Below are 12764 nucleotides of genomic sequence, written 5' to 3' on the forward strand. Positions count from 1 at the left end.
TTGGCAACCTGTGTGCCCTGCCAACGAGATGGACTTCCGCATTGTGATAAGTGGTGGCCACATGCAGCAATGGACGGTTCACATTCGGCGTTGGCGTTCTACAGTTTTAGTACGGAGTTCCAGGGTCGCTGTTTGAGGACACACTTTGCAGTGGAGATCAGTCAGCGAGACAGTCTGTAAATGGAGTCAGACACAGCCTTTGCATAGGGGCAAGTGTTTACTACAGTGATTGACAGTGTGTTGTCCAAGACAGACACAGTCTTGTTCACATGGTATTCAGTAATACATGTCTTGACAGGTCACTCTGTAGTTGCACGTCAAGCACATCTGACAAGTTGCTGTAAAACTTAAGTTGGTATCCACTGTCACAGTTCCTCCGTCCACCTCGGAGCACCTAAATCTAATACATGCATCAAAAAATAAGCCCAGTTCCCAGAACTCCTGCAGATAGACGTTCCTTTGACTGTTCAGAGATGTCACTAAACCCACTCAAAGATGTAAATAACCATGCATGAGCGGCGCCTATTAGACGGAGGGGGTCCAACAGCGGATCAGTTCCAGTAATTCTACCAGGAAAGTGGTACAGGACTCGTCTGTAGTTCATCTGCGCCTAAACGATTAATACCGTGCTTCGTTCATATCCGCATTGTTACTTTGTGCCAGGAAGGGCTCTCAACAAGAGAAGTGTCCAGGCGTCTCTGCGTGAACCAAATCGACGTTGTTCGGACATGGAGGATATACAGAGAGACAGGAACTGTCGATGACATGCCTCGCTCAGGCCGCCCAAGGGCTACTACTGCAGTGGATGACCGGAACATACGGATTATGGCTCGGAGATATCCTGATAGCAACGCTACCATGTTGAATAATCCTTTTCGTGCAGCCACAGGATGTCGTGTTACGACTCATGACTCAAACTGTGCAAAATAGGCTGCATGATGCACAACTTCATTCCCGACGTCCATGGCGAGGTCCATCTTTGAAACCACGACACAATGCAGCGTGGTACAGATAGGCCCAACAACGTGCCGAATGGATCACTCAGAATTGGCATCACGTTCTCTTCACCGATGGGTGTCACATTTGCCTTCAACCAGACAATCGTCAGAAATGTGTTTGGAGGCAACCCGGTCAGGCTGAACGCCTTAGACACACTGTCCAGCGAGTGCAGCAAGGTGGAGGTTCCCTGCTGTTTTGGGGTGGCATTATGTGGGGCAGACGTACGCTGCTGGTGGTCATGGAAGGCGCCGTAACTGCTGGACGATACGTGAATGCCATCCCCTGACTGGTAGTGCAACCATATCAACAGCATATTCGCGAGGCATTTGTCTTCATGGACGACAATTCGTGACCCCATTGTGCACATCTTGCGAATTACTTCCTTCAGGATAACGACATCGCTCGAATAGAGTGGCCAGCACTTTATCCAGACATGACTCTTAACGAACATGCCTGGAATAGTTTGAAAAGGGCTATTTATGGACGATATGACCCACCAACCACTCTGAGGAATCTACACCGAATCGCTGTTGAGGAGTGGGACAATCTGGACGAACAGTGCCTTGATGAACTTGTGGATAGTATGCCACGACGATACAGGCACTCATCAATGCAAGAGGACGTGCTACTGGGTATTAGAGGTCCTGGTGTATATAGCAATCTGGACCACCACCTGTGAAGGTCTCGCTGTATGGTGGTATAACATTCAATGTGTGGTTTTCACGAGCAATAAAGAGGGCAGAAATGATGTTTATGTTGATCTCTACTCCAGTTGTCTGTACAGGTTCTGGAACTCTCGGAACTGAGGTGATGCTAAACTTTTTTGATGTTTGAACGAGATGTGTGAGCCTTTCTCTCCAGACAACATGTATATGTCACTCACAGGGTTTAGAAATAGCCTTTCGTGCAGTAGTTAGTCTGAATGCAGGTAACAAGTATTACTTAGACCCTCGACTTGTCTGAGTCCCATGTGAATATCCTTACTGAGTTCAGAAATCAGCATCTCTCGTAGGAGGCCTACGACAGTATTTGGCGCTGATCCGAGGAATCACCTGCCGTCACTGAAAGTTTATCTTTCCGCAATTCCTCTTAATCGCTAGTAAAATGGCAGACTGTGTTGGAACTTTGTTTATGATCTAATATGCTTTCTCTATTCTATGCAAGGACATGTCAGGATGATCCTCAGAACAATTCACAGAATTCAGAGGAAATTAACAAATGACGCCTTTCGAGGAGAGCCTTACCACATTTGAAGCAAATGGCTCCTCCCTCACAGGCTAGAGTGGTTTGCCCAAAATCCTGGCATTTGAAACAGTGCACTGACCTCAGGACATAAGGCATCATGTTTGATCGCAAGAAATCTACTTTCACATGTTCCAGAAATTTTGTGGTACCTAATGCAAGAATAGGTGAACCCGATTAGTCCCATTCACTATCTCCCCGTTTCATTATATTTTGCACGTCAGTGACACATTCTTGATACCATTCACCCACAAGTTACTGTTTGGGGATATCTATTTAATACCCCTGCAGGACACAACACCTTTGCTTTACACCAAGCTGTTGTGTAGCTCCGTTTCGATTGCATATCACTGTAGCATTTAGCTGTCTGGAGGTTCATTACTTGTTGGGAACCAGAACTGTGAACCAACAGTTCACTTTACAGATTTTAAAGTGCCAGCAATGAGCTCTAAACCCTTTTGAATGTTGCAAAGTGCAACTTGCTCAAAGCTGCCATCTTTCCTTTTAACTATCAAAAAGACATCTGTCTAGCATCATGCCTTGTGTTACTATAAAAGGAAGTACTCTGAGTAATCCAAGTGCAAGGAGCACTGGTGACACGGGCCCTCTTGTGAGTTCAAGTGCCGATACCCACCAGTGGCACAACGATTCGCCTGGTTGATGAAAGGGATACGTTCGATGACTCCACCACGGTTCCAAGAGCATCTATGGAAATAAGGGTCCACACAGGTGGAAACCTGCTTGCCTCGGTAAGTCATACGCAACTGAGATGCAGCCAGTTTCCCAGGGGTTACCTGCTAATGACTGTTCTGCCCCAAAAGCCCTGCAACCCATGAGAACACAGCTTATCATGAGGTTGAGCATTTTTTATAGAGGTATATATTATCTTCACAATCTGGATGTTTGAGCCAACATCCTCAAACCCTGTGACACTCAATGTTCCACCACTGCAACACACGTTGGTCGCTGATGAGTGTCCTAAACTTAATAGTTAGTGGCAGCACTTACCGGTCACTAGCTCTGGAAACCTGGGTTCGCGAAGCCCATACCCAACAAACAAAGGCTGTGCTCCATGAGGTGCTCACCACTTAGAAAGACCCAGGAGGGCACATGTGGCTTTATCAAAAATACCGTGGACCCAGCGAGCATCACCCCACTATTTGCATTCGTGTGACATCGTAGCAATCTGTCCACATGGTATGCTGCTGTCAGAGTCTATAGCAAAGAGGAACAAGAGTGTCACAATTGTATGTGTTGGAACTAAATACTGTGAATCATGTAGGCTAGTAAAGAATTTCCTGGCACAATAGATCTGGTAGGTTATCAGTAAGTGCCGAAATTCTAACGATCAGTGTAGGAGGCTTGTGAACAGTTGAAGTCTGACCAACTCGCAGTATTGAGACATGTACTCATGTGTTTCCATAAATTTGCCAGTGTTGTGGCTCGAGCCTCATTCACATGTCTGTGAGTTTTAAGAAATGGTATGGAGGTCTGGATGTAGTTCTTGGTCATCTGCTACATACCAGATGTTGCTGGGAGCAGTGTCCATTACACAAATAATTGCTCATGTACTCATGGACGAGCTCTCTCCAGCATGATGCAGTACGGCCTCTTCTAGTACGGCTCCACATTATGTCCTTGGAGTATCACAGTCTCGCCTATTGGCACTGATCGTACCTCTTCCTCGAAGGCATTGTTTAAATGTGCTGAAAAGGGTATATGAATGTTGGGAATAATAATCTTGACAAAGATAACAAGCAGCTCTTTCATTTCCGTGAGCTTCATCATACAGAAAGATCATGTCGATGCATTATGCAAATGTGTACTCAACCATGTTTCTCCCTCACTCAAAGATATGTGGGACTTGAACCAGGTGAGAGAGCTAAGACTCAAATGACATCAGCCAATGCAACATAAGCATCTCCTCCATGACCACATGTTACCAACTACTTAGCAAACATGTTTTCAAACGGCTGCAGCACGGAATTGCTGAGTTTCGGACATGTGTTCCTATTCAAAATGTTATGTACTCACTTTACAAGTTCTGAATGTTAGTAAGGGAATTACTGAACACTCCCTATAAAGTGTGCCGAGAGAATGCTAAAATTGGCGCAGCTGTTGTAACATGGGAACAGAGCAATTTATGTGACGTCCAAAAGGGCATAATCATTGCCTTTGGGGCCAAAGGTGGAAGCATTTCCGAAATACCTAACTGTGTAAACTGTTCGTGTGCCGCTGTGGTTAAAGTATACTGTGCTTGGCAAAATGGCGCTATCGAAAACTGTTGCTGAACCAACTGTGTGCACTGTAGGCCATAGATGACAGGGGGTGAATTATGGCTGTGGAGATGAGCACAGGCGAATAGCCGTGCAGCTGTTGAGCAATGAACCACCCAGTTGAGACAAGGAGCTCCCAACAGCGTCTCCTCAACGACCATTCAGTGGACACTGCCGCATACGGGCCTCTGCGGCAGCCGCTTGGTTCTTGCACCTATGCTGGCTGCTGTCGGTTGGCGACGAAGGATGGAACTGACACTTCAACAATGCAACTGGACGTCCACAGAGTGTCAATAGATTTTCAGATTAATCACGTTTCGTGGCCCATCACACAGATGGTTGTCTGTCAAGAAACACGCTGCAACAATCATCGGATGGGTGCAAGCTGGAGGAGGAAGCATTATGGCCTGGGAAATGTTTTATTGGTATTCCCTGGGTGATCTCCTCATTCTGGAAGGCACAACAGATCCACACAAGTATGGATGTACCCTTGGGTACCATGCCCACCCATACACAGTTTGTTTTTCCTTGATGTGAAGGTATCTACCAGCAGGACAATGCAAAGTATCACACAGCTCGCAGTGTACATGCGTCGTTTGAAGAGCACCAGGATGAGTTTACCATACTCCTCTGGCCAACGAACTCCTTGGATTTAAACCCAATCGAGGATCTGTGGATCCACTTTGATCGGGCTGTTCGCAGCACGGATCCTCAGCCGAGAAACCTAGCGCAGTTGGCCACGGCACTGGAGTCGACATGGTTCCACGATGTAACACCTACAGCGCCTCTCAGTGTTGAAAAAACAAAAATAGCTCCCAAATTAGCTCCCATGTCCTTAAAATATCAATTCACAAAATGACCCAAGTCCCTCCACAAGTAGTAATTACAAAAAATAAATAAAAAACAAATAAAGGGAAATATCTGGTATATAAAGCAAAAGAAAAGAAAAGGAAAATTTAATTATAAATTTTAGAAACATGCTAAGGGAGAAAAACGGTAGAAAATATTAAAATATTTGTTATTCCAATACCAAAGATAGTGTTTATTAAAGTATAAATAGCCATACGTTGTAATTACGGTACTCCAGTCTCTAGTCTGTTCTAGTTCGGAAGTTATTTAGGACGTACAGCTTTAGAGAACAACAATTGGTACTTTATCAAACGGGGATCAAGAATAGATCATGACGAGATTGTTTTTGAGGATTGTCAATTCAAGACTTTAATTTGGACATTTATCAGATTAGATAAATGGGAAGGTGAATACTAATCTCTTTGGCTTTAATGTCAATTCATGTGAATATTTAAATGCTTTACTGAATTGAGAATTTTAACCGGATTCGGACTTTGAATTGTGATAGTGGGAAACTTTAACTTCACGTGACTAGTGATCATAATTAATGACAGTTTGCGGAGATTAAATAGAAATAACTTATTTACCGAAAGTGACAGGATATTATCTAACATCTCTGATGCTAGCGGGAATCCTACTTAGGCATCTAATTAAACAACTTTTTTTGAATAAGATCGTATGAGTGAACCTGTTTATTAATAATTCTTGTCAATAAACTGACGTTGTTAATTTGAAACATAATACAAGTCTTGAACATTAATTTAACTTAGATTAATAAACGTTAAGGTTACGTGATCTATGCCAAGAACCAACTAATGATTTGTAACTAAACCAATTGAACGAAAGGTTAAAGTATCGTCATCTGTAAACATTGGTAATAAAGCTACTAAAGATTTTTTTCCTTCAGAGTTGAGAAGACTATACGTGTAGTGACCCATGTTTAACATTGGGTTTTAAAAGTAATCAAACTGATACTTAGCCGGGACGTTATTAAATAAAAGTAAAACCCTTCAATGACAGTCAATGTGTAAAAAAATAAAATCAAACTTTCACCTATTAGACGAAAAAGTGAAAACAGAAAAAGGGCTGCTACAACATCCTTTGTGGTAGCTTCCAGAACCTCACTGAGTCTCTTAATGCACATGCAGAAGGTTGTTTTTCAGGACTTCGACAGGTCAAATTAATGTAACTTGAAGTATCTCAAACGATTCTTGCCATCAATTCAATTTAACCGTCTGAAACTACATTTTCATATGCTCACTGGGAGAGAAAGGTATTACTCATCTCCCAAATGGAGCACTCTGGTAGACCTGAAGTGATATAGATGCTGCAGAATTCGTACCAGGTGGTCATGTGTCCTCCACCACTGACCTCATTCTTGGCAGTGATGTGGTGTGTTATGTAGAAGACAACTGCAGGGAATCAGCACAGTAAGACTGGTCGACGTGGAGATGTGACAGAATGGCAGGAGGGAGCTACATCGTCCGACTGGTTAGTGTACTGATGCCGACTGTCTACGAGGAATGGTGTTGCAGTTGTAATAAAAATAGTCACAAAATGATGCGTACCGACAGCAACTGGGGACAAGTGTCAGCCCTTGTCAGTGGCAACTGGTTTGAAACCTGAGGGGATTTTTACGACTAGTGAATTTAGGACCATCTTAACCGAGCACAACTGACTCGAATTTGTCGAATTCAAGGACATAAAATTAATGTCTCACTCCACTATATGCCAGGCCCTGTCACACCCACCCCTATTGGTGTTTGCTGCTACTACGCTATGATGCAATATCAGGAATCGAAACTGGGAAAGTTGCTCTAGCCACTGGTATGTGATACTTTTCTCTATGTGCTGTAGTGTTTGCTCATTCACCTTCTGAATTTCTGGGGCTACTTACAAATGACCTGGAATAATATTCTTTGCTGACTGTGCTGTCATGTAGAGGAGAGCAGTGTCGTTGGACGACCGTAAGGAACTGCTGTAAGTCTTTGACACCATTTCCACTTGATGCCATGAATAGCAGTTGTCTTTAAATGTGCATACGTCAAAGAATATGCTTACAACAGAGAGAAAAGCCCACAAGTGTATGATTACAATATTATTAGTGAGCATGATGAAAGTGTAAGAATTTAGGGATAGTATCAGGTGATTATAATTAAAGTGCAGCTACCGACAGAGGCCCAGTGTGGATTGCGATTATTTTATGGCAGAGAAACCTGAAAGATACGCTAATCCGTTAAAGCAGAACCAATTTATGCTGTAAAAAAATTAGTTCTGATCTTGGTCACCAGGTGCAAATCTGGCGCTGTGAATACAAGAGACATGTAGAAATATTTCCACATGTTATGCATTAGGAACGGCACATGGACAGAAGAGAACAGACGAGTGAGAAAGGCATAATGGTGATTTTATTACTAAACACTGTTTACGTCATTTGTTCAAGATGAGCACTGCAGATGCAGACGAGATGCTGCATTCGTAAAACGAAATGATCGACAGTTGCTCGCAGTGGTTCTGCTGCAATCAGACTAACGTGTTCCTGCATACTGACCTTCAGATCGGGTAGAGACCGGAAATGTCCCTGGTAAACACACTCATTTAGATATTCCCAGAGCTAAATTCACATTGATTCAGATCAGGTGATCTTGCAGACCACACATCGGGAAAACCTCTCGATAACACGTTCGTGGTAGGTTGCACTAAGCAGGTCATTCACTGGGCAAGTAAAACGAGGTGTTAACCCAACTTGTATGAAAACAGTGGTTTCCACACAGCTGCACTCTTCCAAAATAGGAATGGCACGCCATACAAGGAGGTCTCGATAGCGTGCAAATGTGACGGTACATCTGTCAGGTCCTCTGGGTGTATTCTCTTTAAAGACAAGTGGACTGACAGTAAAGGTGCTTGTGAGTCAACACCACACAGTTACATACAACAAGTGCCGTTGCTCTTTGCACACAACACGTGTTTTAACGGTACCCTAAATTTGACAGTGCTGTGTATTCACTGCGGCCTGTAGTGCAAAATCTGCCTCGTCACTCCATAGAATATTGTCTGGCCACATGTCATCAACTCTGATCTGTGCCAGAAATCGAAGACGAAATTCAGAACGTTGATACAATCAGACATTACAGTTGGTGCACCGTCTGGATCTTGTACAGGTAGCACTGTTAAACACACTACAGAACTTTCTGTACTTTTGACTGTGGGATGGACAACTCTCTTGAGAGTGCACGAGCACCAGCACTACCCAGGGCATGTGCTGCACAGTCAGTCACAGCAACAGCAACCTCATCACTAACTTCCTCTCGGATGGGATTCCTCTCTCTTTCAGAAACCATGTTGTCAAATTTAATCATCATCTTCTTTAAACCACTTGATGATATCAGGGCTTCCTCAGCCCTTCCACTTGGCGATACTCTCTCAATGGAGCTCTGTAATTGCTGCTGTTTCACTAACAGCACACGGTCTCTCTTCTTGATAGCTACACTGTTCACTCACGTTATGGCGTGTCAAATGACACCATCATACAAACTGTGTACAGTGCCAGATTTGCGCCTGGTGGCCAAAATAGAAACTAGTTTTTTTTTTTTTCCAGCCGAAATCAGTTCCACACTAATACGTTAGCCTATATATCAAGTTTTGATGCCATATAGATGCAGCCCACACTGAACCTCAGGAGTAACTGAACATTAATTTCAACCACCCGGTACTAAGAGGATGTACAGTGGGACGATCACACACAATCAGTATCACAGGAGCCGAATGGAAGACTTGAACTTGTATGAAGAGTTCTGGGAAGATGTGGTGCATTTAAGAAATCGCTTACAAGGCCCTATTCAACAGGTTCTATTATGTTGTTCCAGTTTATGAAGTAGGTGCTGAACAAATTCAGAGAGCACTGCTAGCCTCATAACATGTTGGTACAGTCCATATGAATGTGTTATATGCTGCAAAGCCAAGTAAACCTGCCTAATATGGTGTAGGGCCCCTGCGAGCACACAGAAGGGCCACAACCTGACAAATGTCTGAAGTAGTGCTCCACGGAACTGACACATGAATCCTGCAGAGCTGTCCGTAACTCCGTAAGAGTACGAGGGGGTGGAGATCTCTTCTGAACAGCACGTTGCAAGGCAGCCCAGATATGATCACCGATGTTTATGTCTGGGGAGTTCGGTGGCCAGCAGAAGTATTTGAGCCAAGAAGAGTGTTCCTGGAGCCACTCTGTAGCAATTCTGATCATGTGGGGTGTCACATTGTCCTGCTGGAATTGCCCAAGCCCATCAGAATGCGCAATGGACGCGAATGGATGCAGGCGATCAGACAGGATGCTTACGTACATGTCACCTGTCAGAGTCGTATCTAGACGTATCAGGAGTCCCCTAACACTCCAACTACACCACTGCAGAGCCTCCACCAGCTTGAACAGTCCCTTGCTGATATGCAGGATCCATGGATTCATGAGGTTGTCTCCATCCCCACACACGTCCATCTGCTCGATACAACTTGAAACGAGATTCGTCCGGCCACGCAACACGTTTCCAGTCATCAAAAGTTCAATGTCGGCATTTACAGGTCCAGGCGAGGCGCAAAACTTTGTGTCATGCAGTCACCGAGGGCACACGAGTGGGTGTTCGGCTCAGAAAGCCCATATCGATGATGTTTCGTTGAATGATTCGCATGCTGACAGCTCAGCATTGATATCTGCAGCAATTTGAGGAAGGGTTGCACTTCTGTCACATCGAATGATTCTCTTCAGCCATCGTCGGTCCCATTCTTTTTACAGCCGCAACGATGTTGGAGAATTGATGTTTTACCGGATTCCTGATATTCACGGTACACTTATGAAATGGTCGTACAAGAAAATCCGCACTTCAAAGCTACCTCTGAGATGCTGTGTCCCATCGCACGTGCACCGACTATAACACTAAGTTCAGACTCACTTAAATGTTGGTAACCTGACATTGTAGCAGCGGTAACCGATCTAACAACTGCGCCAGACACTTGTTGTCTTATACAGGCGTTGCTGACCACAGCGCCATATTCTGCCTGTTTACATATCTCTGTATTTGAATACGCATGCCTATACCAATTTCTTTGGTGCTTCAGTGTATATACACTACTGGCCATTAAAATTGCTGCACCACGAAGATGACGTGCTACAGACGCGAAATTTAACCGACAGGAAGAAGATGCTGTGATATGCAAATGATTAGCTTTTCAGAGCATTCACACAAGGTCGGCGCTGGTGGCGACACCTACAACTTGCTGACATGAAGAAAGTTTCCAACCGATTTCTCATACACAAACAGCAGTTGACCGGCGTTGTTGCCTGGTGAAACGTTGTTGTGATGCCTCGTGTAAGGAGGAGAAATACGTACCATTACATTTCCGACTTTGATAAAGGTCGGATTGTAGCCTATCGCGATTGCGGTTTATCGTGTTGTGACATTGCTGCTCGCGTTGGTCGAGATCCAATGACTGTTAGCAGAATATGGAATCGGTGGGTTCAGGAGGGTAATACGTACGGAATGCCGCGCTGCATCACAACGGCCTCGTATCACTAGCAGTCGAGATGACAGCCATCTTATCCGCATGGCTGTGACAGATCGTGCAGCCACGTCTCGATCCCTGAGTCAACAGATGGGGAAATTTGCAAGACACTAACCATCTGCACGAACAGTTCGACGACGTTTGCAGCAGCATGGATTATCAGCTCGGAGACCACGGCTGTGGTTACCCTTGACGCTGCATCACAGACAGGAGCGCCTGAGATGATGTACTCAAGGACGAACCTGGGTGCACGAATGGCAAAACGTCATTTTTTCGGATGAATCCAGGTTATGTTTACAGCATTATGATGGTCGCATCCGTGTTTGACGACATCACGGTGAACACACACTGGAAGCGTGTATTCGTCATCGCCATACTGGCGTATCATTCGGTTTGATGGTATGGGGTGCCATTGGTTACACTTCTCAGTCACCACTTGTTCGCATTGACGGCACTTTGAACAGTGGATTTTGCATTTCAGATGTTTTACGACCTGTGGCCCTACCCTTCATTCGGTCCCAACAAAACCTTACATTTCAGCAGGATAATGCACGACCGCACGTTGCAGGTCCTGTACGGGCCTTTCTGGATACAGAAAATGTTCGACTGCTGCCCTGGCCAGCACATTCTTCAGGTCACTCACCAATTGAAAACGTCTGGTCAATGGTGGCCGAGCAACTGGTTCGTCACAATACGCCAGTCACTACTCTTGATGAACTGTGGTATCGTGTTGAAGCTGCATGGGCAGCTGTACCCGTACACACCATCCAAGCTCTGTTTGACTCAATACCCGGGCATATCAAGGCCGTTATTACGGCCAGAGGTGGTTGTTCTGGGTACTGATTTCTCAGGAGCTATGAACGCAAATTGTGTGAAAATGTAATTACATGTGAGTTCTAGTATAATATATTTGTCCAATGAATACCCGTTTATCATCTGAATTTCTTCTTGGTGTAGCAATTTTAATGGCCTTTAGAGTATTTTCAGGGAAGTTAAGTAGGAATCTTCAGAGGAAAGACAAAGGAATTCTTGTGAAACCCTTTTGTATAAATTTAGCCAAGTGCTGTCACTACCGTACACCTCGCGTTTATGACAGAGATCAGGGTGCATGCAGAGACATTTAGACAGTCATTCTCCTGTCGCCCAATACACAAATGAAAAATAAATTGCTAGTACAGATATAACGTGTGTACCGTATAATGGCTTGCCGAGTATTTACTCGGATGTGGAAGCAGAGCTCGGGCAGCCTGCCGACGCCCTGGCCGCAACGTACCTCTTGGGGGTGTGGCCGAGCAGGACCTCGAGGCTCTTGAGGTAGGACGGTACCGAGACGATGACCACCTCGTCGCTGGTGACGGCGACGTGCGGGGGTAGCAGTGTCCTCAGGTACTCCAGCCACGGTACCGACGGGTAGTCATTCTGCAGCTGCTCTACAGTGCGCGGGTTGTACAGCTGTGTCACGTTGCGTCGCGCCTCTTGTGGCAGCGAGATCTGTGGAACAGTGGCGACTGTGTCATGACCATCGACCTTGCGTGTGGCCCATTCTATCAGACTTCAAGAAAAACAGCCTAATTTCAATACGAAATTGATCAGGAAATGCAGATTGAAAAAAATTGCAGGAATGTAGGGAATTAAGGAGATGGAGCCTGGATAATTTAAAAGAGTGACTGACTGTTGAGACTTTGAGAGGGTGCGTTAGATAACGACTGACTGAAACCTGGGAAAGGCCGGCCGTGGTGGCCGTGCGGTTCTAGGCGCTTCAGTCCAGAACCGCGGGACTGCTACAGTCACAGGTTCGAATCCTGCCTCGGGCATGGATGTGTGTGATGTCCTTAGGTTAGTTAG

The 12764-nt window shown here is 45.0% G+C and overlaps 1 protein-coding gene across 1 annotated transcript in view; it reads right to left on the reverse strand.

Moving 5' to 3' along the window:
- Positions 1 to 12764, reverse strand: part of LOC124719691 (neprilysin-2-like) — a 170261-nt gene that overhangs the window by 71715 nt on the left and 85782 nt on the right. The window contains exon 7 of the mRNA XM_047244899.1: positions 12193 to 12410. Coding sequence (XP_047100855.1) covers positions 12193 to 12410 — 218 coding nt within the window. The remainder of the gene's footprint in view (positions 1 to 12192; positions 12411 to 12764) is intronic.

The sequence above is a fragment of the Schistocerca piceifrons genome, chromosome 11, assembly GCF_021461385.2.
Source record: "Schistocerca piceifrons isolate TAMUIC-IGC-003096 chromosome 11, iqSchPice1.1, whole genome shotgun sequence".
Classification (NCBI taxonomy): domain Eukaryota; kingdom Metazoa; phylum Arthropoda; class Insecta; order Orthoptera; family Acrididae; genus Schistocerca; species Schistocerca piceifrons.